This window comes from Mchenga conophoros, linkage group LG6 (assembly GCF_057382185.1).
Source record: "Mchenga conophoros isolate Kocher_MC1m ecotype Shallow Benthic linkage group LG6, M_conophoros_male_GT1.1, whole genome shotgun sequence".
In the NCBI taxonomy this organism is placed as follows: domain Eukaryota; kingdom Metazoa; phylum Chordata; class Actinopteri; order Cichliformes; family Cichlidae; genus Mchenga; species Mchenga conophoros.
In genome coordinates, this window is record NC_140531.1 from 21152239 (window position 1) to 21175716 (window position 23478).

Sequence of the window (23478 nt, forward strand, 5' to 3'; positions counted from 1 at the left end):
TTTTGTCACATGCTTTTTTTGTTTGTTTCTTAGCTTGTTTTTTGGTAATCAGTTGTTATATCACAACTGAGAAAATGACTATGAAGAAAAATCTGTCCTTTTCAAAACAGCTGTAAAAGACAGTCAGAGCAGGGCTCAGACAGGGGGAGAGCTGTTTGTAGAGCAGGAGGGAGCACTAAAAATAGTTTTTTACTGACAATATAAATCTTTTATTGTAAATTAAAACATTTCCTGACATTCACCAAGAGGTGGCACTCTAACACTGTGACTCAACATCCAAATTAAAGTCAGTACGAGCTGTAGAAACTTCACACTGTGTAGTCCCACGCTGTACACTATGCATACAGTAAGTGGAGTGTTCATCTAAAACAAACAAACAAACAAAAAACACCCAGGTTCATCTATAATAATCTCATTACCATATATGTCACTATAAGGAACCCAACTTTCTCTTATACACAGGAAGAGTTTATATGAAAACCAAAGACATGTTTTGTTGAAGCCATATTTTCTAAAAAGCAACCAAACACATACACCTCCTAATAGGTCTTGGAAACACGCTCTTTCTATAGAGTACCACTTTGTTTATGTACATTTAAGTGGACTGGGAAAACCAGAGTTTTTGCCTCTATTAAAATATGGTGTTAGAGGAGATAAATGTCTTGCTTAGTACAAGAGAAGGTTCTCCCAGGAGGATAAGGTCAGTAAATCTTACATCAGTCAGTTAATATTACCATAATGACCCGAGGATGACACCAGAGAAAAAATTATATAGTCTCCAAAAAGAATTAACTCTTTCATCTTTTTTGGTTTTGTGGGTTCTTTGCTTGTTTGTTTTTCAAATACTACTCTACACTTTTGATTTTAAATAAATGTATATTTTGGTTTGATAGCAGCTGTGTAGAAATGATCAAGTCATAACTAAAAAAAACATCAGTATCAAAAGATATTAAATGTCCGACTCAAAGTCTTTTGGAGCTGGCTAAGAGGCCAGGTAAGTCTATTACCTGATATGATAATGACAATGACATTAACCCGCAGCTGTGTTTGAATTGTGTTTGTATACAGTGTTTAAACTTTAGCTCATTTTTACAGTGATGTGACAAAGATCATATCGTTTGATTTTTCAGTTGATTAGCTTTGAATTGTACACCCTCTGCTCTAAAGACAATACAAGCTGAAAATTGATGATTCACTACTGTCATTAATTATTACTTTTTCTTGGGCATTTGTACGTGTTAGGGGGGACCTTTATCGTTTCTTCTGTTTACTATAACATTTTATTGCTTGTGGTTGCTAGTAAGTACAAATGGAAATTCTGGAGGAGGCCCCAAAACATGCTGGAAATTATGTTTCTCAAATGGCTTGGGAACACCTCTGTGACCGACTCGATGAGCTAAGGGAGGTGACTCTGGAGAAGGGAGGTCTGGGTATCTCTGTTTAAACAGCCGCCTCCATGACTCAGCAGAAAATGGACAGACAGATGGATGGACCTACACCATCCATTCATCCACAATTGGTTCTATCAGAGTTTAGTTTAGTTCTCAGATACAGTACACATACACTAATCATTGCTTTAAACTTACTTAAACTTTAAACTTACTTACTTTGTAAGTTTAAAGCAATTATTTAAAAAACACAAAATTGGGTGCACAAGCTTGAATTTATTTTGTTTTTTCTCCAATTCATACAGGCTCAAATATAAACATATACTCATTTAAATCTGCTTTTAACCTTGACATGACCATGGCCTCCTAAATTCTCAGCAGTCATCAAGATTGATGACAACTTATAGTTTCTCTTTGCCAGCATAAAAGCTGGCAAAGCAGCAGGAATTCAGTGAAGGTCTAAGAAGGGATTTTAGCTACTTCAAACAGTTGTACATTAGTACCAATTATTCAGATGTGTCTACACTTTGCCAGCTTCTCTAAGAGGACCCTAACTGTCACCATCAGATGAGAGGGAATTGATTCGGATGTTCAGGAAAAACCTAGCAACAATCAAGACTCAAGTGTGCCATGAACTGGAAACTGCTGGAACACCAGTGTCACTGTTCACATGTTTTACATCGCCATGGACTGAGAGTGTGCCAACCAAGAAACACCTTCAATCTCAACTGAGATTTATTTTAGCAGACCAACCTGGATGAGCCAGAGGCCTTCTGGATAAAAGCTTTATGATCCAATGAGACAAAGATTGAGCTATTTGTTCACACTGACAGGAGGAATAATTGGAGGAGTAAAGGTGAGGCTTTCAAACCTAAGAACACTGTACGAGCTTTCAGGCATGGTGGTGGTATCATCAAGCTCTGGGACTGTTTTGCTGCCTGTGGTAATGGTGCATTGCATAAAGTGGATGAAACAATGAAGAATAAATACTTGCAATTTCTTCAACTTCACCTTAAATCAACTTACATGAAAACTGGAGCCTTGGAATGATAAAGCTATAACATTAGGGTCTGCAATGGCTTTCCCACTTTAAACTCCCTTTCTTGTCCATGATTGAAAGCTGGCTCTGCAAATACGACTGGTCAAATATCGAGCTAGAACAATTCAAAGAAATCATTAAAAGCCCCAAATTATTACAACATTCATGCTCATAATGAGTGGATGTAATCCTCTGACCACATATGCAGCTGTGGGATTACTAAAACTGAAAGACCTCTTGCACACTAGCCACGTTTTGTACAAACACTGTCGCATACCACCGGCTTATCTTCACCCTTGGTTCCACTCTACCACCAGCAAATCTGACTGTGCTGCAGCAGGGGTTTCTTTTTCCAAGTATGGCAGTAACCTCAGTCTGTTGACTTATTGCCATGGAAACAGAGAGTCAGCATCCTTGACAAAGGAGTGAACTCTTGTTCTGAAGGGCAACCCAAATGAGAACTGAGCTCTAGCGGATTAGATGTTTCCATGTTCTTACATAATTAGACAGTTTAAGCTCAACCATAAGAAACATGTGGACACATTTTCAGCAGTCTCTGCACACAAAGTTTTATTGCGCATTTCAGTGGCCTCATGGCAGAACAAACCCACAGAACACACAAAAATCAAAATCAACGTGAAAATATATATTTATTAAGTCACATATGTATTTAAACTCATGCCACTGAATTTAGGAAACCAGGTTTCTCGAGCAGTTTCTGGTGCAGAAAAGCACAGAAATTCAAGCAAAGGGTAAAACACTTCATGACATGATAATAAATTACACTTTTTGTATTGTTATCAATAGAGATGTTAATTAAAGTCAAAGCTAAAAATGAAATTAATGAAATCAAATCAGAAAGAGTTAAACATCTGTAAGAGACCCTAAAAGAAAATAATTTTCCAAACATCAGGTACTTACATTATACATCTTTGCACTTGATATCCAGCACAGGCATCTTCACATCCTGTCTGTTAAAAAAAATGATCCTGAGTGTTATCCCACTAACTGCTCATATGTAGCCTTGGTCATTCATGTATGCAGCTGTATTTAAAGAGGGAGAAGAAGAGGTGTTCCTAACCCATCCCCATGTGCCACCTACACAGTTCAGTTGATGCAGGGGCAGTGAGGTGACATAATGAACATGTCAATTGAGAAGCTTCAAAATATTTTTAGATTCATTTGAAACAAGCTTTGAATTTAGTATCTGTGTTTGGTTTTGATTAATTATATAATTAAAATAATTCACCACTTGAAAGAAACTAACTGCAATAATAGTAACAGACTCTTATATTCAGATTCGAGCAGATATATACTACATAGTGTTTTAAAATACCTATACATTTATGGTGATTTGCTCATCATAATGTACCTTTAATTAGGGTTAATATAATAATAATCTCAGCAGAATGGTAAACCGGTTATGTAAGACTGCTGTTCTCTTTGAGGGGATGACCGTAAATGGAATTCAATCTAGTTTTGAAAGTGTGGTTTGCTGAAGTAAAGTAAAAAGGGATAACGCATCATTCGGTTAATCTTTAAGAAAACAGTGTTTATTATTAGAAGTAAAAAAACATATTAAGATCTTAAACTCTGTTGGAAAGCAAGTCAGGTATCACAGTATCTTTTTTGTGCTTATTTTTTGTTTATTTATACAGTCATGTGACAGTTTCTCCATTTATACTGTCAGGTGGGGAAAAAAGAGTTTTAACACAAAGCTATGCAGCCCTGTGAAGTTATCATGTTAAATGTTTTTGAAGGGTTGCCAGCAAGGCTGGACTGGGACAAAAAATCGGCCCGGGCATTTTGACTAGAGACCGGCCCACCAGGATAAAGATTGAAAATGTGACGTCATTCAGGGGTAAAACCACAAAGGATTCTGGGAACTTGTGGCAAGAGGTACTAGCGCACGCAGGCTTTCAATTGAACTCAGTTACACAACGATAATAAGAAACCCAAAAAATGGCAAGAAGCTGTTGTATTATTAACTGCAACAGCCGGTCGCATGACAGCCACGGGAAGCCGATCGTTGTTTTTTTTAATCGGATTACGTCGTTGAAGAGAAATTTTTTTAAGCCATGTTTCCGAAGTAAGAGCCGACGGATGGTCTGGATATACCAAATATAACGTCTCAGAACACTCCAGCTCACAGGTTAGTCTGCTCCAAGCATTCCCACAAAGGTCAGAGTTTTGTAGTAGTTAATACGTCATTTTCATAACATAATTGGTGATATAGGTTACAAGCAAGTCTGGCGCTGAACAGAAATTGTCGCGCTATGCTCCTTTATTTATTGTGCATAAATAGTGAATTGTCCTGACACAATATTGCGTTTCGCTTCTGTTATTATGGTACATTGACAAAAACATATACTTTTATTCACAGGATAAAACAGTTGTTTTGTATCACTAATTGTCCAGTGCGATTACAGCATACAATATTATTGTCACTGCTACATTTCTGTAATGAACCAGAAATTATTTCCACTACTAATTAATTACCGTTGAGCTCAAAGGTTATATTAATGAACTGTTAACGAATGTGTATTTATGACGACGATTTGTGAGACTGGTAAACTTATGATACGTACGATGGTCTTTCGTTCTACACGGTGCATTTCAAGGTCCTGCACCCATCCGTCGGTAAACTGTACCTGGGCTAAACTTCATGAGTGTATGCACTCACTCCAAGAACCGTATGATTATAAATCTGAGCGTGGTGAAAGTTGGGCAGCACGCTGACGTCTTTTGTCCACTCTGTGTGCTCGTAAGGGTCTAACCCTTTCACTGCTTTGATTTTTTCCTCGTATCTTTTCTTTGTCTTTTCGTCGAGTCTGTCTTTGTACGGACCGGCATTGTTCTCCTTCTGTTTTGTACATTCCTTTTTTGTGCGGCAAAGAAAAAACAAGAATTTATTGGAATCGAAGAATGAATGTTTTGCGGTGCTGCAAATGTTTGCATTTGATGCGGTACTTGGATTGTTTTGCCATGAGTTCCCGGCATGCAATGCGCGAAAATCACGTGATTGCTAAACAAGGGGGCGGGTGCATTCAGCCTCCTCGGCTGTAATTGGTCCAGCCCAGAGTCGATCATGACCAATTGGCCAATCCAACACCTTTCATTATATATACCCTTCCTAAAAATAAAAAAAAAACATCGGCCCATAAAAACAAAAAATCGCCAGCGGCCCACCGGGCAAGTGCCCGGTATGCCCGATGGCCAGTCCAGCTATGGTTGCCAGGAGAAAGCCTCTTCTTTCTAAAAAAAATAATAATAATAATTAAAAAAATATGGGGCAGCAGGAAAAGGGGTTACCGACATTTTTATATGTAGTCCCCATTTTGGGAGGATCAAACAAATTGGACAAACTACTGTAATATAAATTACTTGGATACTGAAAATTCTTTACAGAATATAAAACTGTCAGTAATTTCTAAGCAGTTAATACAATAATTTTATTGAACCCTCTTTTAAAATCCACTTCGGTGGTATCTAGAGGAAAAAAAAATGTTTTCCTAGAAATGCGTCACACTCACTTATGGTTCATTTTTGTGCTACTCAGCATACTCTTTGTTTCTTGTCTCCATTAAAACACAAACACTGAAGTCTTATGTGTCACTTGGTGTCACGGTTAGCGCTGGCAGACCGTGGGGATGTGGGGAAAGGAGGACCTAAATGCTGGACTCCATGTGGTGAACAGTGCATTTATTTACAGTGCAGTAAATATTCACACAAACAATCCCCATGCGTTCCCCTGACTCCCATGCCGTGTCTTCCTTAAATAGCTCCCCCGACGAGGCTGATCAGCAGCAGGTGTGTGGCAATGGTCTTCAGCTGTTGTATTGAAAAATGTTGTAATTAGGTTGGTTCTGCTGTAAAGGGAGCTCTTGCTTTTGGCTGCCAAATTTTCAGAGATGTTTTTATTTGTTATGTTCTCATCCAAGTTTTTATTGTGCAGATTGTAGCAGATCGGTTTAATCTTCCTATAGTTGATCTCATTTTTGTGGCTGGTTTTATCTTGGTGCAGTTGCTACATGAAGAAATCCTGTGTGACTGTATATTTCTTTGGGCTGTGTACATAATATGGTGCTAAAATATTAAGTTGCCTGTGGGTGTGATGTGTTTGTTATAAAATTTAAGCCCTGCCAGAGCTGATATCTTAGAACTTACTACCATTGTAAAATAAAACATTACAAAACCATCTGATTCCTTTGCATATTGCACTGCAGCTGCATTGTGGGATAAGAGTGCTTTCTTGAGAACTGAGATCAATTTTAGATCACATTCTTGCTTTCTCTACTGTGAGTGCTAATTTTCAATTATAAATCCTGACTATTATAGCATTTGAATAAACATATCAGCCTTACAACTGATCAAAGCAAAGCCAGTGTTTGACTGAGTAACTGTATCGTACTGGGTACAGTTAAGTTACATTATTAATACATGTTTTTGGTATTCATTTTAATTATTAACATTGTGCTGGTGAATGTGTCTTTTATAGTGAGTGATACTCTACTTCACTTGACTTTTAGAGCATTTGTCCTCCCGGAGATACAGGAAGCACAGCAAAATGAAATTTGACAGCATTCTTGCAGAAATTAATGGATTTGGAAAATTCCAAATTGCTCTAGTCTTGATTCAGATCCTGTCTCGAATTACTTTGCCATGTCACTTTCTGCTGAATAATTTCATGGCAGCTGTTCCTTCGCATCACTGCAACATCGATGCTTTGGATACTGGAGCTGTCTTTGGAAATTTAACTTTAGATCAGAAATTAGCCGTTGGTATTCCAGCAGAGCGGGATGGGACTCCAAGCTCCTGTCAGATGTTTTCAGAGCCCCAATATGAATATCTGTTAGGTTCAAACAGCAGCAAAGGCTCATTTACTGTTCAGTGTCAAAATGGATGGGTATATGACAAAAGCACTTTCAAGTCTACTTTGGCAACAGAGGTAAGTGAGAATTAGTTATGTTGAACAGAGACATTTTACACAGTCATTTGGATTTTTTTTTAAAGAACAAATTTTATTTTGCTAACATTAAGGATATAATTTTCTATCCATTTTATTATCTACAGAAAATAATCCAACTAGCTAAATGTAATTTCCCCAGGCATCATTCATTTAATTATTGTTTATTTTCCAGAAGACGCAACTGTAAAATCACATATTGTAATATTTTAACGATTATTTGCAGTGGGATCTCGTGTGCAGCAGAAAAGGTATGAACAAGGCAACTGCAACCATTTTCTTTATTGGTGTTATGGTTGGAGCCCCAGTTTTTGGGTTTCTCAGTGACAGGTAAGGGTTAAATGGTCAAAAATACTAGTTCTTCTCATATACACGCTACATTGTGAAATATTTTAAATCATTTTTTGCGATAATTTTGATGATTAAGGCACCGTAGAGGTGTAAAACCGTAAAGGGACCTCTGGCTAATACATCCGGTTCCGTGTCGGGCTCGTAGCCGAAAACTAGCTTTACTTCGTTGTCTGGGTCAACTTTGCTAGCAGAGACAGAGAGAGGCGTTGAAAGGCTCCAGCGGAACTTGTTGTTTCAGAGGAAAACACGAACACGGTGTACAGTCGTCTTAATAGCGTACTTACAACTGGGCTCGTCAGGCACTCTTCTTGGCTGCAGGGGTTATTATTAACAAATTTCCCACGTGTGGGACTAATAAAGGTTATCTTATCTTATCTTATTATATTTACATGCTTCCATCTCCCGTTTCTGCTCGATGACAACTCGTACTTTTCCACTCTCCTTTTTCTCCTTCCCTTGCTCACAGACACATAACGGGTACGGCAGTCCATTCTCCCTGCAGCACGGACTAGCTGCCCAGGAGGCTACATTCTTTAGGGCGATGCCTGTAAGACTCTGCCTATTGCCTTCATATTAAATAATTTTAAAAAATATTTCTTCACGTCATTATGAGATGTGAGATTGAGACACAGGCATTTGAGCCTCTTAATGCGTGTTTTGTTTGGGTTTACACCGGCGTGGAATTACCAAAAATAGAGAGAGCATAGCCTAACATATGAAACAGGAAAGTACCGCCGTGTAATCCCTTTATTTCAACAAAGTAACTGTATTCTGAATACCACCTTTTTAAACGGTAACTGTAACGGAATACAGTTACTCGTATTTTGTATTTTAAATATGTAACTGCGGTAAATGTATTCCGTTACTCCCCAACACTGCAGACCTGTTTTATATACGCGCCGGATAGTTTTCTATATGGGATCACTGAAAAAAGTGCAGCCTTACCTAATATCAACCCTGTTACTCATTTTATATTAAGATTTAAAAATCTAGTTGGCATTGCTATGACGAATAACCTTCAGTAAAAGCAATAAATCACACAGCAATAGTACATTAGTGTAGTTGTAAAAAGCATGATAATATATTAAGTAATCCAAAGTATTCAGAATACATTACTCTCATTGAATAACGTAACGGAATACCTTACAAAATACATTTTGGGGCATGTATTCTGTAATCTGTAGTGGAATACATTTTTAAAGTAACCTTCCCAACACTGATAATATCACACATAACAAAAAAAATAAAGAAAAGAGGAAGACTTGAAATATTTCACATCGCCTGTAATGGATATAGAACATGGTTGATTTAATTCAAAAATTTTACTGCTTTAAATTAAATTATATTCCATAATATTCCAGTTTTTTTAATGTACTAGTATATTCGACAAAATGACCAGAAATGTATTATTTTATTTTTATTTTCCAGGTCTGACTTGTTTCAATCTCTACCAGTACCATTACCAATGCCAACTTGGATACAGACATATATGTATATAACTGAAAAAAAAATAACAATAAGATCAATAAGAGAGATGTTGAAGTGTTGCAAAATTAAACCGTCTTGCGAATTATAAATATATTAGTGCTGTCAGCGTTAACGGCGCCGTGCTGCCCCACGCACGGGGCGATCCGTGCTAACTCGCTAAAGGAGATTTGCTGCGTTAATGCGGTTATGGCGCTAACATCATTTTAACGAGATTAACACTGACAGCACTAAAATATATACATGTGAGAGGTTTACCCCACAGCTGTGAGCACAGTCATTACTTCATGCTTTTTCTGTCCATGACCAGGTTTGGGCGACGTCCTCTTCTGCTCGTGTCTTATCTGGCATCCTTGATATTTGCAGTGCTGAGTGCATTCTCCACCTCGTATGTAATGTTTGTCATCTTGAGATTTTTTACGGGCATGTCACTCGCAGGAATAAGCATCATGGCCATTGTTTTGAGTAAGCAGGATATTGTTAAAGCTGTGCTAACCTATGACTGAGACATTATAGCCTGGTTCATGTTTACAGGCATATTCTGTTTCTCTTTCAAGAATTTGCAATTTATAAAAAAAAATTTATAAAATTTTTTTTTATATACTTGTGCTAATGTTTCTGCAGATGTTGAATGGTTTAGCATTGAACACAGGACTTTCTCTGGTGTGATCATAAGCCTGGATTGGACAATTGGGAACTGGATCCTGGTTGGCACTGCATATTTTGTAAACGAGTGGAGGAAGCTGATTCTAGCAGTTACCTCCCCCCTGATTCTGTCTATCATTGCTTGGAGGTATTTAAGTTTTATTTGCTGACTTTGCAAAGTATCCTTAATCTCATTGGATTTTGATCAGATGCTAAACTCACCATGTTTGTTGATTTAGGTGGCTTCCAGAGTCTGCTAGGTGGCTTGTAGCCAAAGGAAAGACAGATGCTGCTCATCATTACATAATGAAATGTGCCAAGATGAACAACACATCCAAGTGCATGGCCACCATCACACCAGCGGTACATCTCAAAATGTTTTTGGGGTTTTTTTTATTAGCCGACAGTCTTACTGTAAAATAAGACAAAAAGGGGGCTTTGTAAATGAACATTCACATTATGTTTCCCTGACTTTCTCACAGACATTACTGGAATGTGCAGAAACTGAACATGGCGCTAAGAAGTACACTTTTGTAGATCTTTTCAGAACCCCAAATATTAGAAAACTTGCTATATACTCAGGAATGCTATGGTAAGTTTCGGTATAATGGTTTGGAGTTAGGAGATAGTTCAGCTTTTTGGGAAAAGGCAAATTGATTTCTTCCAGATATTCATCATATGTGTGCATTTTCTACCAAACGCACTTTAAAAAGAGTTAACTGACTTTTCTCTGTGTGTGTGTTTGTGTGTGTATTTTTGCTATCTTAAGTGACAGTTATGGGTGGATTATTAAATAGACAAATGGGGCAAATTGTACTTGGGACAAAGATGTTAAAGCCTTTGAGCTATCTTACGGAAATAAAGCAATTGTTATTTTTATAGCTATCATTTTTGACACTGGGAAATTTACACAGCTTTTGATTTTGTTCTAGCATACAGTGTAAAAAATATTTTAAAAAAATATTTAAATGAGAGTTGCAATCATGTTTGGGGTTTCTTTGAGGAAATTTGTATTTACCCCTTTATTTATCAGCCTAAGTTTAAGTGTTTCTTCTCCCTCTTTTCTAGGTTTGGCGTTGCATTTACATACTATGGAATAACTCTGAATATCACAGGATTTGGACTGAACCCATACCTAACACAGTTCATATTTGCATCCATTGAAATGCCCATGAAGATTGGCGTCTATTACTTCCTGGAGAAAGTTGGGAGAAAGCATGGCCAGATGGGTTCCATGCTATTAACTGGTCTCTGTCTCTTCATCAACATCTTTGTTCCAAAAGGTCATTTCTCTTTCATTTCTCGTACATTTAGCGGTTTATTTCTGCCACCGAGAGTTGATATGAATGTATGCGTTCATTTCCGGTGGTAAGCAGGATCAATCTTTAGAAATTAAAAGATAGAGCATTGGTCTTGGGTGGATGTGTTCTCTCACCTGAAAATTTTCTCTCTCCTGTTCTCCTTAGATAAATGGACTGTTCGTACTGTTGTGGCAGTTCTTGGAAAATCTATGTCAGAGGCCTCGTTCACTATCATGTATCTTTACACAACTGAGCTTTACCCTACGGTCGTACGGTTAGTCCACAAAAAACGTTCTTCTGCCTTGCTTTGATTATTCATATGAAAGGTTTATATTAACCTCAGTGGTTTGATCTTTTTAGACAAAATGGCTTAGGCTACACCTCATTTCTTGCACGACTTGGCGTGTCCATTTCTCCACTCATTGTACTATTGGAAGATCTGTGGCATCTCCTCCCTGCAGCCACTTACTGTGCAGTGGCAGTTGGAACTGGTTTAGTTGCTTCACTTCTGCCCGAAACATTAAACACCCGACTGCCAGAGTTCATCGAAGATATTGAGAAACCAAGGTAAAGAGAAGAGAGTGTTAAAGCATCACAGCATGCAATTCAGTATCCAAACTAAAGCTAAAAGATTAACCATTCACAGAAACTCCCCACGAAACAATAATCCAGTAAACTGCAGTTTACTGTTTATCAAAGTCCAAAATACACATTACATTCTATGTCCTGATGTCTGCATGTAAGGTCAAATGACTAACTGAAGTCTTATTTATATTGCAGGAGACAGTCACCAAGGAAGGAGATTCAATAAGAAAAACACAGTCATCAATAATAAGACTTATAATGATTGGATCTTAACTGATTTTTAAATAGTAAAGTTACCATGTTACAACTTCAAAGATCATCATTGTTGAAATGCTCAACAAGTGTCAATAAACGTAATGTTAACACCACTATTATTCACTTGTCATTCACTAGTCTTGTCATGTTTCACTGTATACAACACATTTCATTAGCAAATGAAAAGATAGGCTGGTATTGATAGTGAATCGATGGTGATGCTTACTTTACTTTGAGTTTATTTACTTCCATGCTTTATTGACTTCCACTTTCCATGCATGCTTTTTTTTTTAAATTAGGAAATTTCCATCCTACCATCCTCAGTATAAAGTAAATGTTTGGCCTGTTAGGTGCACACAAGTTATTGTTTTCCACCACCTTCAAATCTACTCTGGCTACAGAGGTGAGATTCAATATTTCCATTTAAAAAGCAGGAAATGAATACCAGTCCTAAATCAGCTAAAGTTCTTCTTTCGGCCATCCTCCCTTCATAGTGGGATCTGGTTTGTGATAAGACAAAAACTAACAGAAAAACACAGCTACCATTGTCTTCATTGGGGTCATGGTTGGAGCAGCAGTTTTTGACCATCTTACTGACAAAATAGGTTGAAGATGGACTCGAGGCAGGTTGTTCCTGGTGACTGGGATGTTCATGTTCTGCAGCATGTTTATCCATCTAGTTATATGATCCTTTCAAGCGTTGTTGTTGTTGTTGTTGTTGTTGTTGTTGTTGTTGTTGTTGTTGTTGTTGTGCTTTACTGGTTGTCTAAATATATTCTAATATTAGGCCATTTTTCAGGTCATGTGTGTTTTGGAAGTCGTGCAGCTATCGCAATATCCAGCTCAATACACAAACAGTATATAAGTTGATGTGAACAAACTAACAAAGAATAGAGATAAAATTATGTGTTAGTACACAGCATCATTTCATAGTAATTTTAATACATGTGTCATGGTCGGCTGTGTGGCAGGCAGGATGAGGACCCAATCGCAAAACTCACGGACTCAAGGGATGAACTCAAAAGGCAGCTTTATTGCTGACAAGATGACAGGAAAATACAAAACTTAAACTGGGCACAATAAACTAATACTTGGAGAGAGACACAGGGAAATCCACGCAGCATGAGGGAGACTACGACACAGAACTGAGGGAGACGCAGACATAAATACACAGAGGGTTAACGAGGGAAGTGGGAGCACACGGGGAACACAGCTGACACAGATAATCATAACGAGACAGGGCAGGAGTGAACACAACATGACGCATACTGACGAGAGACTGTCAAAGTAAAACAGGAAGTACAGAGGTTCAGACAGGAGGAGAGAGCACGGGGAGAACACAGACATAACAGGCTGGGGAAAACATGGAATAAAACACGAAAGGGGACAAGGGCTCATGAATACATAGAGGGGCACACAGGGGGTGAGAGTCACAAAGGGAAAGCACACAGGGAACCACATAACAGGGCAACTCAGGAAACAGAACCTAAACAGGGAACTGAATACAAAAATACAAGAGAACTAAGAATACTGGGCCAACACGGCCCAGGACCATGACATCATGTCTAGTCTAGTTTCGTTTATTATATCAGTGCTATTACATCATTTTTTCACACTTTTTAGATACATGCAATAACCTTGTAAAAATGGCATACATTTCCATTGTTTATTTCTAAAAAGAATGAAGCACATTTCAAAGCAGCCTTAACTCTGTTCTACTTGTATGCTATATGTTACACCAGACTTGTTAGAATTATAGTTTCTACGTAATACAGCTTTTTGTCAGGTCATTCACATAACTGAAGAAGACTCTCCAGGTGGGTAAAGTCTGTACATAAGCATATTAGGTCATGATAGGTGCACTGCTACAAATGCCTACATGCCTGAGAATGATCTGTATGTCACAAGTAATTTGCATTATCACAAACTATTCATTGTCAGTTGGCCTTAGATTGTAACCAGTCATTCTCATTATAATTAATAACATGACTTCATGTCTGTATATGTGTGCAAGTGTCATTTGGGCAACTTTCACTGATTGAGTTGCTGAATAATTTATCAGTCTAGAAGAAAGAGGCCTACAAGCAGCTGGAAACAAACAAAATGTCAGCTCTGTATCAAGTTTTGTCAAAAGTGTATATGTAATTTTAGACCTTCTGTGAGTTTGTTGAGAAGGGTTAGGGAATGTATGTATTCAGCCAATTACAGTAAAACCCAAAGCTATATACAAGCCCTGGTATCTGTCAATTTGTAAAAATATGAGCTAATTAAAAAAAAAACCAAAAATACAAGGCATTAAATAATACAGATTTGAGGGTTTTTTTTAAATGAAAATTCTAGTTTGGCTTTATATCATTTAGGAAAAATATGATTTGTGGATATAAAATTATATAGTAGGTAATAGTTGGTAATTAAACTGTCTCAATAAATGACTGAAACATTAATGAGCTTTTGTTTCATATATCTCTGTTCACATTAAATTAAGAGGTCTCTTAGGCATCTTCTCTTGTAATATTTTTCAATAATCTTCAGGAATAGTTCTCCAGGCTTCTTGAAGGACATTTCAAGGCTTTTCCTTGGATGTTGGCTTCATTTATTTTATTTATTTATTTTTTAGAAAGAGGGGCAATACATATTAATGAACATTTTAACAAATGTAAATATGCCAGATTATAGCCTTGGGCTAATTTCCATCTGCAGACCCTCTGGTCTGCAGACCCATTTTGTTTCATTCTCTGTTAATTCAGTTCAATATAGATTTATTTATATCACGCCAAATCACAACAACAGTTGCCTCAAGGCACCTTATACTGTAAAGTAAAGACCCTACAATAATACAAAGAAAAGAGAGAAAAACCCCAATAATCATATGACCCCCTGTTGATGAGCAAGCGATTTGGTAACAGTAGGAAGGAAAAACTCTTGAGTCAATTAAGACAGGAAATAAGGCATGCTGTGGGAGGAAGGCAGAGATTAATAATAATTCATGATTAAATGCAGAGTGGCATATAACACAGTAAAAAAGGTGAGTGAAGAAGAAACACTTCATCATGGGAATCTCCCAGCAGCCTAGACCTATTCTACCGAAACTAAGGGAGGATCCAGGGTCATCTGATCCAGCCCCGACTAAATGTTTTAGCAAAAAGGAAAGTTTTAAGCCTAATTTTAAAAGTGGAGATAGTGTCTGTCTCCCGAATCCAAACTGGAAGCTGGTTCCATAGAAGAGGGGCCTGAAAACTGAAGGCTCTGCCTCCCACTCTACTTTTAAATACTGTAGGAACCACAAGTAAGCCTGCAGTCTAATGGGGTGAAACAGTACCATAAGGTCATTAAGATGTGATGGGGCAAGATTCTTCAAGACCTTGTATGTGAGGAGGAGGATTTTAAATTCAATTCTGGATTTAACAGGGAGCCAATGATTCAATATCAATATAGCAAAAATATGCTTTCTCTTTCTAGCCCCTGTCAGTACTCTTCCTTCAGTTTGGATCAACTGAAGTGTTTATCAGGACATCCTGATGATAACAAATTACAGTAGTCCCGTCTAGAAGTAACAAATGTATGAACTAGTTTTTCAGGGTCACTCTGAGACAGCATGTTTCTAATTTTAGAGCTATTGTGCAAAGAATGTGCTCCACATCATTTTTTCTCCTTGACCCAAACAAATTCACTTCTTAACTTTAAATTCTGGTTAAAAAATAGAAATGTTCTTAAAAGCTAGATCAACAGACATAAAGCTGTTACAGGTATTGACAAAAAGGGAAAAAAAGAATGACTTTTTCCCCACTGGAAATTTCTTGTATTAAACTCAGCCAATACACATTTGTTTAAACTTTGGACCTTGGTACTTTATGACTAAAGTTACAGCTTTCTTGGAAAATTATTTATTTACTTCTACGGTTCACTGAGTTCAGTTTATTTTGTTCATACTGCCTAACAACAAATTAACACATTGAACATCAGCTGACCGTTAACCAAGAACGCTTAATGGAATAAAAGCGGCTTGTGGCTCACTATGAAAATCTATTTTGTGCTCCTGAAGGTATTTGCTTCAGGTTATTCTCTAGTTTGTGTCTCTTTTGTTTTCCAAGATGAGGTTTGACAATGTGCTGGCAGAGATCAATGGCTTTGGAAGATTCCAACTAAGAACATTCCTCTTGTTAATAATTCCACGGCTGACTTTACCATTTAACTTCCTGCTGAATAATTTTATTACATTTATTCCCTCTCACCACTGTGATATCAGGTCTCAGAATAATGGAGGTGTTTTCAGGAATTTATCTTTGGAAGAGAGGCTCAATGTTAATATCCCTTTTGAGCAGGATGGGAGTTTGAGCTCCTGTCAGATGTTTGCAGAGCCTCAGTACCAACTGCTGTCAAACTCTTCCAACTTAACCTACATACCCACAATGCCATGCCAGAATGGTTGGATATATGACACCACCATCTTCAGATCTACTCTGGCTACAGAGGTGAGGATCAATATTTCCATTTAACAAGCAGGAAATTAATACCAGTTGTGAATTAGCCTATGTTTTCCTTTTGTCTCTGTTCCCTTTATAGTGGGATCTGGTTTGTGACAAGAAAAAAATGAACAGAGCCACGGCCACCATATTCTTTGTGGGGGTCATGTTAGGATCAGGAATATTTGGCTTCCTTAGTGACAGGTGAGTCCATGTCATCACCTTTAAAATCGAGCACAAACACACTGAATAATAAAATCAACTATGCTTAACATTTTTTTGTACAACTATGGTGACAAGTCTGTATTGATCTGGGTGTGCATTGCCAAATATTATGATGAGCCCTAGATAGCAAAGAACAAAATTGTATTGCCAAAAGTAATCATTCACAGGTACTTTGCAAGTAGGGTGGAGTAAGCCCCTCTATTAGGTGAGTTTGGATGCTTCCATAGAGGCCTCAAAGACAGAACAGTGGAGAACATCACTAAGGTCCTTTATCTAGAGTACTGTTTATATTTAAAACAACCTTTTTTGAAATACTTCAGGTCAGAGGGATTTCACTTTTTTCTTTATAAGAAATATTTCAATTATGTAAAAGTACACTATACTGACAAGGCATTAAGCCCACCCAAACATTACCCATACAGGAACTGCCCAAAAGGCAAAGCCGTAAAGTTCCAGCTCCAGGTTGATGCTGGAGAAAGTTTGGATCTCTGCAGTTCTTCTATCAATAGTGTCCCTTTTTTTCATGTGCTATGGCCCTCAGCACTTGGTGCTCTGGAACCTTGTGTGGTGTGTGGTCACTTCACGGCTGACTTGTTGCAACAGTGGCATCCCATTACATCACACTCAAAATCAAAGAGGTCTTCTGAATGCCCCCTTCATTCACAAATGTTTGAAAAGGCAGACCGCATGGCTAGGTCTGCCTTTTTTTAACATCTGTGACAATGGGACCAGAATTATTTTAACGTTTTTTTATTTTCTCATTAATTTTTATTTTATTTCATTTTGACATTTAGTTTTTAATTCAATGTATTTTCAGTTAGTTTCTACAGAGGATTTTTTTTTTTGTTTCAGTTTAGTTTGTCTTGTTGGAAAATGTTTAGTTTTAGTCTTTTTAATTATTACTACATGGTTGGTATAAGCCAAAGGCAAGATTTAGGATAGCCATTGCAGGTAGTACAATTAAAATTACACAATTTTTTGAAAGCAGTTGACTCACAGTCTTGTAGACATCCAGAGTCTTAATAAAAAATGTCCATCAATACCTCATTGGTATGTAATAAAGGTTTTGCCAAATTAAGAAATACTGAAACAAATATTATTTCCTTACTTCCCTCCTTTATTTTATTTTAGTTATTTTTCCAAGTGCAAAGGATTTTTTTTTTTGTTTTTCCATTTTTTTTCAAAAGTCTAACATTTATTTTGATTTTAGTGAGCTAAAAAAAACATTCAACTTCAAAAATTAGGAGAAAATAAATTGTTCTTAACAGTTGTAATCTAGGCTTTTTTTCATTTAAGTGTTCCGTAGATTATTTGACTGTAATTTTTAAAAAATTTGTTTTACAGGTTTGGCCGGAAAAAAACACTTCTGTTGTCTTACATGGCAAGTTTCATTTTTGGGATTGCGACCGCTTTGTCCTATAATTTCCTAATGTTTGCCACAATGAGATTTTGTACTGGACTCGGACTCTCTGGAATTAGTATAAGCTCCTTCGTCCTCTGTGAGTTGCCTGTCATTCACATCGAACAAAAAATAAATGAAACATCACACTGACACAATTAAATTTTTTTGAGATGATGCCCATACAGGTGTGGTTTGCTCAAAATCCTTATTTTTATCAGTAACCTCAATCAGTGTCATTATTAATAAAAAAAATACATAAAATTCCTCCACATAGGTCTTGAATGGGTGGAAATCAGGCATCGGACTACAGTGGCTGTTTTAATGAGCTTGGACTGGAGTGTTGGTTGTGTTATTCTACCTGGAGTGGCCTATTTGATCAATGATTGGAGATTCCTGACTGCTGCTGTAATCTCCCCACTGTTTCCAGCTATGCTCTGTTGGTGGTAAAGACAAATTAATATCATTATTCAGTTTTCATGCAGGGAAAACTAGTTCCTGTCTTTCTAAAAGTATTTAAAAGACCTTCTAAACCTTCTCATTGCTCTTTCTCATAGGTGGCTCCCTGAGTCTGCCAGGTGGCTGATGAGTAATGGAAAAACGGATGACGCTCATTTTTACCTGAGTAGATGTGCAACAGTTAACGGCAGAGAGGATGTCATGGCTGACTTAAAACCTGAGGTACAACATTTTCATTATCAGCTAACTTCAAGACAGAACTGTACACTTCACAGCTCCTTTCTCTGAATAAAGTTTCCTTTTTACTCTACAGTTTCTGTCTACAGTAATACTTGTAGAAGATGAAAACAGAAAGTATTCCTATTTGGACCTCGTGAAGACACCCAAAATGAGAAGGCGCGCTCTACTTAGTGGCATTGTGTGGTATTTATCTTGAACATTTAAAACATTATACATAAGTATATAAACTATTTGCTCATTAGTACATATTTAATGGTTAAAACTGTGGACAAAGGTGTCCATGTCCGTGATTGGGAGGTTCATTGAATAATTATTAATAACCGAGAAATGCATATTTGATCTTCAACCTTAGAAGATCCACCTTTAAAATTTGGAGACAGCTGTCTATATCCATGATAGGGATGCACCAGTATGTTTATTCAGTCCAAAAATTAAAACAATGCCCAGTTAGGGCCTTGCATTGTTAAGGCCCACTTGCCCACGATGTGGGCGATCGTGGCTCAAGAGTTGGGCATTCGTCTTGTAATCGGAAGGTTGCCGGTTCGAGCCCCCGGCTCCGACAGTCTCGGTCGCTGTGTCCTTGGGCAAGCCACTTCACCCGGGCCCGGTGGCGCCAGTGTACGGCAGCCTCGTCTCTGTCAGTGCGCCCCAGGGTGGCTGTGGCTACACTGTAGCTTGCCATCACCAGTGTGTGAATGTGTGTGTGAATGGGTGGATGACCGTGTATAGTGTAAAGCGCTATACAAATATTTACCAGTGTCTCTTAGCTACAACCAGTAAACTTGGCTGAAATGGTGGCATTATCCCCCAGGTTAAAACCACTGGCCGTTATGATGGCAAAAACGGAACTGTAGAAAGCCAGATGTTGATGTTGTTTTCTTCTTCTCTGAGGTGCATTTAGAAAAAGTAAAAAATATCACCACCATAATTTTGTATTAAGGAAATTTACAGCTACATTGAGAACATATATTCCAAAGACAACACTACATCTAAATTATTTCTGGAGTCTTCGTTTTTGAGCAATTCAGCTCTTGAAGTTATTAAACCTCAGCCTAGTTGGTTAGCTCAGTGGCAGAAGCACTGTGCCCCCACCCCTCCTTACCTACTCCACCTTTTGCTGGAAAGTCTAACAAGGACATCCAGGCAACCTTCAAAAGGTCAACAGCAAAATTGCGTCGAAAACATTGGCCCAAATCTCATGTCTAAACAAATTTTTAACTAGACTAGACTAGATTAAACTGCCAAGAACAGGTTATTCAACATCATGTTTGCTGAACTCTAACACTGTTTCGATAACAATGGTTTTACTATTATCCATGTCAGATACCAGGTAGCTAATGAGAAACTACTGTTCTTTGGGGCAACTGTTTAACTTTAAAATGACAAAAGTCTGGTCTTGCTCGCAGGTTTGGAGTGGCCTTCGCTTATTACGGGATCAGCTTGAATATCAGCGGATTTGGTGTGAACATTTATCTCACACAGTTCATCTATGGTGTCATAGAGATTCCAGCCAAAGGATTCGTCTTTTTCACCGTAGACAAAATAGGTCGAAGGTGGAATCAAGCCGGGATGCTCATTTTGACTGGGCTGCTTATATTCAGCAGTGTGTTTATCCATGCAGGTATATGATCCATTCAAATGTGTAGATGTATTCATTTTAGTTTATTAGCTTACTTTCTAGTATTATATTATTTGTCACATGCACCAAGCCATGATTCTTTGACCAGACTGACAAAGACTACACATAATTCACTCTTGTTCTGGAGTAGTTTTGCATGATTCAAGCTGCTAGTTCATAAAAATTCATTGTTCTAGTCTTGGCGCAGCCCAGTTCATCCAGTGTCTGAAGTAAACCATGTTAGCTCCTCTTCAATGTAGTTCTTCCCCTGAAACAGTTTTCTTTAAACAGTAGATTGTTGAATTAGTAATTACCCCCATATCTGACATAATAAATTAGAAACAAAACATCTAAGATGTTCAGTGTTTAGTCTGAAGGTTGAACTTTTAGCTCATTATAATTAGTTGAATATGGGATGACCCCATTATCTGTATGAGCTAAATTAAATGTCCTTATGCATTTGTAGTATTTAATCTTCTAATAAATTCAGAGAAAAGTCTTAACTAGAACACAAGGTGAATTATAGTGTTTTCTTTTCAGATAGGGGGGATCTTCGGACAGCTGTGGGAGCTTTGGGCAAGATGTTTTCAGAGGGCTCTTTTACAATCGTTTTTCTGTACACAACGGAGCTTTATCCCACAGTAATGAGGTCAGTAAAATGCACATTGTCTTTTATTTTGCTGCCTGATAATCAGAGCACAACATTTGTTTTATTTTTTCTTCTTTTTGTAATTCAGGCAAAATGGATTGGGATACTGTTCCTTTATGGCCCGTGTAGGTGTGGCTGTATCCCCCTTGATCATGCTCCTTGAAGACGTGTGGGTGAATCTGCCAAGTTTTGTTTTTTCCCTGGTGGCTTTAGGCTCCGGACTGTCAGCTTCTTTGCTCCCTGAGACGTACAATGTGCGTTTGCCAGAGACTATTGAGGACGTGGAACAGACAACGTACTGCGCTTTAATGTAGAAAAATCATCCAAACATGAGACATTATAAACATTGTAAAATGTATATAAAATTATGTACATTTTAAAATGAAAATGTCTTTTGTATTTCAGAAGACGATCAGTCTCCGCCTCTGATGAGAAATCTCCTGCCTGTGCGTTTTTGTCAGTGCAATCAAAATCCCCATAGGACTACACTAAATCACCACAGCAACTTGATGGGAGCAAACAGTTTAAACATATGTAAAACAGTGTCTTTTACACATGTTCAATCCATGTTGAATATGAAGTCATTTTACCTCCTCGTGGGGGAAATATCCAAATTTAGCTGTAGTAGAATTCTTATTTGTTGTTGCAGAGGGTACAAATGCAGTGCCTTTCACATGTGTGATCTAAGTACATACCGCTGTGTAGCTATAAATTTATAAAAAACACAAATACCTCAGTCCTTTCATTAGATTGAGTATGTTAGGAAACTTGAGCTAATGAAGAAGCACGGTTTGTTAGATTCAGTTATATATTTTTTGCTCTAAATCTGATTGTCTTGTGAGTCATACGTCTGTGTTCTTTAGTAAAAATAAATCTAAATAAATCTTGAAACCCAATTTCAAATACTGTATGACATATTTGTGTTTGAGGTGTTGATTTTATGCTCGATAAATGAGGAGATCCACAGTTATTATAAATTAAATTCTATCTATAAGTGCAAGAGCGAGTGTGGTAACTTGCTGTAAACAGAGACAAACTGATACAGGGAGTGCAGAATTATTAGGCAAGTTGTATTTTTGAGGAATAATTTTATTATTGAACAACAACCATGTTCTCAATGAACCCAAAAAACTCATTAATATCAAAGCTGAATGTTTTTGGAAGTAGTTTTTAGTTTGTTTTTAGTTTTAGCTATTTTAGGGGGATATCTGTGTGTGCAGGTGACTATTACTGTGCATAATTATTAGGCAACTTAACAAAAAGCAAATATATACCCATTTCAATTATTTATTTTTACCAGTGACACCAATATAACATCTCCACATTCACAAATATACATTTCTGACATTCAAAAACAAATCAGCGACCAATATAGCCACCTTTCTTTGCAAGGACACTCAAAAGCCTGCCACCCATGGATTCTGTCAGTGTTTTGATCTGTTCACCATCAACATTGCGTGCAGCAGCAACCACAGCCTCCCAGACACTGTTCAGAGAGGTGTACTGTTTTCCCTCCTTGTAAATCTCACATTTGATGATGGACCACAGGTTCTCAATGGGGTTCAGATCAGGTGAACAAGGTGGCCATGTCATTAGTTTTTCTTCTTTTATACCCTTTCTTGCCAGCCACGCTGTGGAGTACTTGGACGCGTGTGATGGAGCATTGTCCTGCATGAAAATCATGTTTTTCTTGAAGGATGCAGACTTCTTCCTGTACCACTGCTTGAAGAAGGTGTCTTCCAGAAACTGGCAGTAGGACTGGGAGTTGAGCTTGACTCCATCCTCAAGCCGAAAAGGCCCCACAAGCTCATCTTTCATGATACCAGCCCAAACCAGTACTCCACCTCCACCTTGCTGGTGTCTGAGTCGGACTGGAGCTCTCTGCCCTTTACCAATCCAGCCACGGGCCCATCCATCTGGCCCATCAAGACTCACTCTCATTTCATCAGTCCATAAAACCTTAAAATAATCAGTCTTGAGATATTTCTTGGCCCAGTGTTGACGTTTCAGCTTGTGTGTCTTGTTCAGTGGTGGTCGTCTTTCAGCCTTTCTTACCTTGGCCATGTCTCTGAGTATTGCACACCTTGTGCTTTTGGGCACTCCAGTGATGTTGCAGCTCTGAAATATGGCCAAACTGGTGGCAAGTGGCATCTTGGCAGCTGCACGCTTGACTTTTCTCAGTTCATGGGCAGTTATTTTGCGCCTTGGTTTTTCCACACGCTTCTTGCGACCCTGTTGACTATTTTGAATGAAACGCTTGATTGTTCGATGATCACGCTTCAGAAGCTTTGCAATTTTGAGACTGCTGCATCCCTCTGCAAGATATCTCACTATTTTTGACTTTTCTGAGCCTGTCAAGTCCTTCTTTTGACCCATTTTGCCAAAGGAAAGGACGTTGCCTAATAATTAT

General features: G+C 37.9%; 2 protein-coding genes across 3 annotated transcripts; both read left to right on the top strand.

Annotated features, from left to right (window-relative positions):
• Positions 1-6965: 6965 nt before the first annotated feature.
• Positions 6966-12113, top strand: LOC146572534 (solute carrier family 22 member 7-like). Its single transcript, XM_085276771.1, has 10 exons — positions 6966-7375; positions 7620-7723; positions 9540-9694; positions 9854-10022; positions 10114-10237; positions 10357-10466; positions 10943-11157; positions 11341-11449; positions 11536-11742; positions 11956-12113. Exons 1-10 carry the CDS (start codon positions 6995-6997, stop codon positions 11984-11986), a joined length of 1605 nt encoding a protein of 534 aa, XP_085132897.1. The 5' UTR covers positions 6966-6994; the 3' UTR covers positions 11987-12113.
• Positions 12114-16106: 3993 nt separating this feature from the next.
• On the top strand, positions 16107-21956 carry LOC146572535 (solute carrier family 22 member 7-like). Of its 2 annotated transcripts, none has more exons than XM_085276769.1 (10): positions 16107-16487; positions 16579-16682; positions 18048-18202; positions 18380-18548; positions 18660-18783; positions 18875-18984; positions 20208-20422; positions 20960-21068; positions 21157-21378; positions 21474-21956. In XM_085276769.1, exons 1-10 carry the CDS (start codon positions 16107-16109, stop codon positions 21547-21549), a joined length of 1665 nt encoding a protein of 554 aa, XP_085132895.1. In that variant the 3' UTR covers positions 21550-21956. The 2 variants fall into 2 exon arrangements, with proteins under 2 accessions (XP_085132895.1, XP_085132896.1); XM_085276770.1 differs by having other exon boundaries at positions 21157-21363.
• Positions 21957-23478: the final 1522 nt, after the last annotated feature.

Bases quoted from the DNA above. Each gene is read 5' to 3' on its own strand.
- LOC146572535 (XM_085276769.1), top strand. From the start codon at position 16,107: ATGAGGTTTGACAATGTGCTGGCAGAGATCAATGGCTTTGGAAGATTC. The intron at 18,203-18,379 runs GTGAGTTGCCTG...TCCTCCACATAG, and splicing joins TATAAGCTCCTTCGTCCTCT to GTCTTGAATGGGTGGAAATC. The intron at 18,985-20,207 runs GTATTTATCTTG...TCTTGCTCGCAG, and splicing joins CTACTTAGTGGCATTGTGTG to GTTTGGAGTGGCCTTCGCTT.
- LOC146572534 (XM_085276771.1), top strand. From the start codon at position 6,995: ATGAAATTTGACAGCATTCTTGCAGAAATTAATGGATTTGGAAAATTC. The intron at 7,376-7,619 runs GTAAGTGAGAAT...GATTATTTGCAG, and splicing joins AGTCTACTTTGGCAACAGAG to TGGGATCTCGTGTGCAGCAG. The intron at 10,023-10,113 runs GTATTTAAGTTT...TTGTTGATTTAG, and splicing joins CTGTCTATCATTGCTTGGAG to GTGGCTTCCAGAGTCTGCTA.